This window comes from Budorcas taxicolor, chromosome 1 (genome assembly GCF_023091745.1).
Source record: "Budorcas taxicolor isolate Tak-1 chromosome 1, Takin1.1, whole genome shotgun sequence".
Lineage (NCBI taxonomy): Eukaryota > Metazoa > Chordata > Mammalia > Artiodactyla > Bovidae > Budorcas > Budorcas taxicolor.
Genome location: NC_068910.1, coordinates 7833858 through 7840490, shown reverse-complemented (window position 1 = coordinate 7840490; position 6633 = coordinate 7833858). Strand labels below are relative to the sequence as shown.

The window sequence follows — 6633 nt, the reverse complement described above, 5'->3', positions numbered from 1 at the left end:
TGTTCCAGAACTTGTGGGCCTCTCCTAAGCCCTCATATCACCCTAAGAGTCTACAGAGCTTGACCAGTTCCTCCTCCCTCCCTGGCAGGAATGAGTGATGATGGGGGGCAGGGAGGGGCAAGGCAGAGTGCCTGCTTAGGTGACGGTGGGGGGTGACTGCACCCTAAGCTCCTGAGCTGCCTTAGTGACATCTGTCACACTCTGAAGAGGAAGAACAGGCCCAAGCTAGCCAGACTGAGAGGGCAGAGCCCTACCACTTCTGTGGGGGGTAGCATGGGAGCCCATCAGGCCTGGTGGGCCTCAGGTTCACAGTGGCCACTATCCTTGCCCTTGGGCTCCACGGCATAGTAGGTGTGGTTTGCTGGAGACTGGAGTACTAAATGGCCAGCCCTATTGTCTGTCCCAAGAGAGCAGGCCTTGGCAAAAGTTAAATTGGTCTAGTCTGATTTAACTTTCACCTTTTATTGAGCCAGAATTTCCCAACAGCTTGGAATCAAAACTCATATGATCTCCTCAGACTACCTTTTAACTGTATTATCCATCTCTGTCACTGAGCCATCAAAATGCTCCCCGACTTCCAGTGTACCAGGAAGAGCCCACTGATTACCATCACTCTTTTACTGTCTGTGGAAACCTCACCTGTGCCATCTTTCTAAGCGGATAGATCTGTAAGGGAAGGGCATTTGCTGAATGGAAGTTGAGGATGGGGGGTGGGGAACAATGCTTAAAACTATGCACTCTTGAAAAATCGTTATTGAAAACATTTCAATCTGCTTAATTTCAGTACCCTGGGGCAAGGCCCCACTGTAGTTACCAGACTGGAGGGCAGATGGGACCGCTTGCAAATCCCGGATGCCAGCCCCAGGGGTTGGGCCTTCATCTCATCTGGTAGGGATGGAAGTGGGCTGCCAGAGAAGGAGGTGCAGAAACTGGCCGAGGTGAGGTTAAAGGACTCCAGGAAACTGCTTGGCCAGACCGCCTGGGAGCGACGTGCTCCCAGGAGGGCAGAGGCGTGGCCAGAAGCCAGGCAGTCCTGAGCCACCTGCAAGCCAGAGGGCGACTGGGACACCAGAAGCACCACGGCAGGGGGCCACTGGGGGGCGCCCGCAAGGCCGCGGATGCCCGCGCCCACCGCACCACAGAAAGCCGTCACCGGCCGCCAACGGGGGGCGCCTTCGTGGGGCGGTCCCGGGAGCGCTGTAGCGAGAAGAGCGCCGCGGCGCAGTCGATGTTTCCAGCAGATGGAGTTTTGGTGTGAGCCGCCGGCCCGCAGGCGCGGCCCCCCGCGCCCTGGGACGCCCACCCTGGCCCTGGCCCTCGCCTCCGCCGGGCTCCTGCTGGTGCTGCCTTGGCCCCTGGGTGAGGCCCGCTCCCTCCCCTCCCCCGACCCCCTCAGATCTGGCCTCCACTTCAGATTCTCTGCCTCCTTCCACAGGTTGCTTGAGCGCTGGCGACGCGCTGGGGGCACTGTCCACGGATGTCCCCGCCGACCTTGATGCCCCATGTGCCCCCAGTGCCACCTGTCCCTCGGGCAGACGTCGCTTCCCCCGGCAGGTCACTGGTGGTAGCCAGCCGCCCAGTGTCTCGCAGTACGCTACTTCTAAAGCCTCCGACAGCGAGTTCCTTCCCCGTGAGTACCGTGGCCTCCATGTGCTCACATGGAGGTGCCCAAGCAGCCTTGAGGACTTTAAGGGACAGAGGAGGAGGGGGCAGGGAGAGTGAGAAGAGCCCTTCCTTTCACGAGCGCCTACTGAGCACCGGTTGGCGGGACCTCCCGCGCTGTTGAGGTAGGAGGCAAGGGAGGCCGGGGAAGCCTGGGGTGTGCTGTACACCCTGCCTTCCTGAATGGCCGGTGGGGACAGCGTCTCTCCATCGGGCCCAGGCCCTGATCCAAGCTCCCCGCCAAGGCCTCTGGAGGTCTCCAGCACCGCTTTCAGGGGGCCTTCCCTTGTGTGTTTGGGGGCACATCCATAAGTGTTCTCTCTAGCAGTGCCTTCCAAGCTGGCTGAAGTAAGACCCACATAAGGAATACTTCTCATCCCGGAACTCATTGCTCAGAACGTCAGTGTCATAGGAAGCCTCACACTGAGGACCCCGCAGCACTCTGCGGTGCATGCTGCCGTTGCCTCTCTTGTGCTAGCCTTTACAGCTGCTGGTGATGGCCTACTTACATTGACCTCACCATCTACGAGTCCATTTGGAACACCTAGCAGTGGGTCTGCTGTGGTGTTGGATGCGTCTCTTCAGTTGAAAGAATTTTTCCGTAAAAGCTTTTCCAAAGTGGCTGCACCCGCTGACATTCCCTCGAGCAGTGAGTGAGCAGTCTGGGGCTGTGGTCCTCACCAGCTCCCAGCACCAGGGACGTTTAGTTTTGCCTGGCAGGTGACGGTGAGCAGAACGTCACTGTGGTTTACGTCCACGCTCCCCTGAGGACTAATGGGGCTGAAGAGCTGCATTCATTGCTGTTGGGTTTCATCCTCAGATGTGTGTGCATTCATGCACAGTGCTCATTCTTCTCTTAGGCCATCTGCCTTTCTCTCACTGAATCACAGGAGGAGGGTCCTAGAGAAGGAGGGAAGGGTCTTTTTGGTTGAAGTAGGGGAACCAGATGAAAACACAGATGAATTTGTGAAGGGCCTAGCCTAGCCAGAGCTGAGGCCTGCTTGACCAAGACAAAGGAGCCAGTGATGCCCAGACTGGTCAGCCCTGGGACCTGACGTGAGGGATGCCTGGGGGGTGCTGAGGCCCTTCTAAGCCTGGAGACCCCCATCCTCATGTGAACAGCCTCATTATTTGATGACCAATGAAGAAGGAGAATCATCGGATGGGTGCAGGCCAGCTAGAGTGGTGGGAAATCAGGCTGAGGAGAGGGAGAGGGAGAGCTGTGAGATGCAGCTGGAAAGGTCCACTCCTTATCAAGCTCCTTGCACTTCCCTCCTCAGCCTGCGGCTTCTCCTATGAACGGGACCCCACCCTCAGGGATCCGGAGTCCATGGCTCGGCGGTGGCCGTGGATGGTCAGTGTGCGGGCCAATGGCACACACATCTGTGCAGGAACCCTCATTGCCTCCGAGTGGGTGCTGACTGCAGCCCACTGCACCACCGAGTGAGTCGGGGCTTAGACAGACGGGTGGAAAGTCATGTGGAGCCACCGGGGCCTCAGTCATTCTGCCAGCTGGCCCATCAGTGGCAGAACCCCATAATCCCAGCCTCACTCCAGCTCTCAGCAGGGTGGAGCTGAGTCCTGTACATTCCTTCCTGGGAACTAGAGGCTTGCTCCCCTCATCTGACCCGCTAGTCCTGTGCAGTCATTCCACAGACAGGAAATGAAGACTTGCAAACCTCTGTCTAGGCCTCCTTCCTCCTGTGCACAGAAAGAAGATTCTAATTCTTCTGTTCCATACCCTTTGTTTCACTTATTCCTTCCTTCATTCAACCAGTAGCCTTGACAGTCTTTGAAGCACCCTGGCCTGGGCACTGGTAGCAGAAGAGGGCTGCAGCACTCCTCTCATGTTGCTGGGGAAGACAGATAAGAATATAGATGCTCACAGTCTGGTCAGTGTGGGCACAAGAGAGCAGGCATGCCCATGTTCTGGAGCCAGGGGGTGACCCGAGGGTCACATCTGGCCGTGAGGCCTGGCCAGAGGAGAAGTGATTACCACGCCTGAGGGACACACTGAGAAAGAAAGCTAGAGGGAGGGTTGGATGATTGCACAAGATCTCTGTCACTTCTGGGACTGAGCTTGGGTTACTGGACAGAGTCTAGAGTTTGCAACCAGAGAAAACTGGCTCCACATCCCAGCTCCAGCACTTGCTAGCTGTGTAGCCTTGAGTCGGTTGCTCGAGTCATAGTTTCCCTCTCCATAAACTGAAGGGTTGTTGTCAGGACTGACCACACAGTGTCTGTGTGCAGGACCCCATTCACATCTGCCCTGAGGAGTGGGCTCGGGGACTCGAAGCAGGTGGGTGGCTTGCCTGGATTTGCTCAGAGTACAACAGTGCGGTGGAGTTTAGGGGGGTGCAGGCTGGTGTGGGGTTCCTGGGACTAATGGAGGACTCCCCTTGCCCTTCCCCAGGAGTGATGTTACCTATTCAGTACGGGCGGGGAGTCCGTGGATTGACCAGATAACGAAGACTACCATCGACACCCTGGCAAAAGAGGTCATCGTGCACAGCCGTTATCGAGCCAGTCGGTACTGGTCCTGGATTGGCCGGGCCAACGACATTGCCCTCCTCAACCTGGAGCGGCCACTCCAGTACAGCAAGTATGTCTGGCCCATCTGCCTGCCTGGCTTGGACTATTCGGTGAAGGACTACTCGCTCTGCACTGTGACAGGCTGGGGACTCCCCAGGGTTGGTGGTGAGTCAGAACCGTCCTACCCCCAGCAGGGTGGATGGTGCGGGATAGAACCTGGGTGCTGGCCAGGGTCTACCATGGACAGGTATTTCTGCGACACCTTCCCCAGGGAGCCCACCACCCCACTCCTGTCAGACTCTTATCTCTTTTTCCCTTGGAGGGCTTCAGCAGTGAATGTATCTAGGGACCCAGATTGCCCTTGAAACCCTCAGGCCCAAGTCAGGGTGTGTAAACAGGCTGTCCTTGAAGGCATAGTGGGCACAGAGTGATATCTTGCTGTCTACACACAGTCCCAGGGTATCCATGTTTTGAAGCAGAACAGGCAAGGTGAGAGGACAAGGGGTCTATGTCTGTAATAGGCTCCCCAGAAGACCCATGTGTCTGGCTAAGGGCAGTCTGCATCCGGAAGCTGGGAGTCACTGAGGGTTCCCTCGTGTCTCCCCCCACCCCAGCAGTGGCCCTCAATCCCTTATCATCCCAGTTTAGGAGCCCAGCGAGCAGGAGTGTCGTCCCAGGGCCATCCAAGGGCCCATTTCCTTAGGAGCCCAGGAATGTCCATCCTCTTCGGGGAACCCCTGTCCCTTTCCCACAAGAGAAGTGTTCTTCCCTGTGGTCTCACAGAGCCAGCATGCCTGAAAGCACCCAGGATCTCCAACCTGCCATGGCCTGTCTGGCGAATAGTTGGAAATGGTTGGAAGTCACCTGTCCCCCAGAAGCTCAGACTTAGGGACAAACACACACTTGTGAGAGTCAGGAGGGGAGTGAGGAGTGCCTGGAACCACAGAGGCAAGTCTAGGGAAGCTCAGGGGAGGAAGAGGCTTTTGGGGAAAGCTTGAAGAAAAGGCAGGATCTTGGACCTCAGATAGGCTTGGTAGGCTTTGTGGATAGACGGAATGCAAAAGCCAAGATGCCGAGATCAGAATGGACTTGATGAATTGGACTCTGCCAGACGTGAGATCAGGTCCAGCAAAGCCAGGTCTTGGGTAAACTGCTCCAGGGTCTCTATATTGAGGGGCCTTTGGGAAGCGTCAGCTGGAGTGGTAGGTGGGCTAATCCTGGAGAGATCTCCAGGGCTGCTGTGTGGCAAGGAGACGAGGCTAGAGGAGTGGCAAGGAACAAAGGGAGGATGGGCATGAGGCCAGTGGCTGTGGGCAGGAGCTAAACAGTCAAGCCTGAATGGGGGCCCCTGTCCCACAGGTGAATGGCCCCAATTTCGAACCATCCAGGAGAAGGAAGTCACCATCCTGAACAGCACAGAGTGTGACAGCCTCTATCGCAGGTTCTCCAAAATCCCCTCTCTGATTCAGATCATCAACTCCCAGATGATTTGTGCAAAGGACGTCGACAGGGAAAAATTCTGCTACGTGAGCATCTCTTGCCCTTGCTCATTCACCTCCAAGGGCACCTGGCCAGAATTGGGGTGAGGGGCACAGCAGAGGCAGGACGTGTGGGGAGGAGAGAGGAGCCAGGGATGAGCAGGGGTAAGTGAGGAGGAAGATGAAGGAGGGGAAATTTGACAGGGAATGGAGATGCGGGGGAATGAGATGAGAGTTGGGGAGAGAGGGATGGGGAGTGGGGATGGAGGGTGGAGATGAGGGAGGAGGATGCGAAGGGTGGGAAGATGGAAGGTGGATGTTAACGAGATGGGGGATGGAGAGAGATGGAAGGTGGAGCCTTTTAAGGAAGGTCTCCTGGGTCAGGACTTCAAAGGTACCTCTCAGCTATGAGACACCTGGAGACTGCGCAGGTTTGGTGAGGGCACCCTACTTGTTCCTGAGCTGGACCAAGTCTCCCTTGGACCACATGTGGCCTCTCTTTTGTTCCCCACCCCTCCCCACAGGAGATAAGTGGTGAGCCCTTGGCCTGTCCTGTGCAGAACGTATGGCATCTGATGGGAGTGGTGAGCTGGGGCCCAGGCTGCAAGAAGAGCGAGGCTCCGCCTATCTACGTCCACATCTCCTCCTACCAACAGTGGATCTGGGACCGCATCAGCGGGCAGACTCTGCCAGCCCCTTCCCGGGCCCTGCTCCTGGCACTCCTGATGCTCCTCAGCTTTCTTGCTGCCCTCTGACACTCGTGCTGTCCCTGGGCGCGCCCTCTCTTGCCCAGGCCCCTCCTCACCCTCTTGTCTAGAATGCTGCAGGTGCAGTTCTCAGCCCTCACAGGCAGGGCAGAGACTAGATGTTCAATTAAATGGTTCTCTTCCCCATGCCTCCTCCTTCCCGGGCCTGCTGCAGTGGGGGATGAGAGAACAGGGAAGGGGTGGGATGGGTGGCT

At 57.1% G+C, this 6633-nt stretch overlaps 1 protein-coding gene across 1 annotated transcript; it reads left to right on the top strand.

Annotated features, from left to right (window-relative positions):
• The first annotated feature begins 1118 nt into the window (after window positions 1-1118).
• PRSS50 (serine protease 50) lies at window positions 1119-6427 on the top strand. The gene is made up of 6 exons (XM_052637261.1): window positions 1119-1359; window positions 1436-1630; window positions 2943-3105; window positions 4076-4359; window positions 5554-5720; window positions 6197-6427. The coding sequence occupies exons 1-6, from the start codon at window positions 1119-1121 to the stop codon at window positions 6425-6427; spliced, it is 1281 nt and encodes a 426-aa protein (XP_052493221.1).
• The last annotated feature ends 206 nt before the right edge of the window (window positions 6428-6633 follow it).

Bases quoted from the DNA above. Each gene is read 5' to 3' on its own strand.
- PRSS50 (XM_052637261.1), top strand. From the start codon at position 1,119: ATGCCCGCGCCCACCGCACCACAGAAAGCCGTCACCGGCCGCCAACGG. The intron at 1,631-2,942 runs GTGAGTACCGTG...TTCCCTCCTCAG, and splicing joins CGACAGCGAGTTCCTTCCCC to CCTGCGGCTTCTCCTATGAA. The intron at 3,106-4,075 runs GTGAGTCGGGGC...GCCCTTCCCCAG, and splicing joins GCAGCCCACTGCACCACCGA to GAGTGATGTTACCTATTCAG.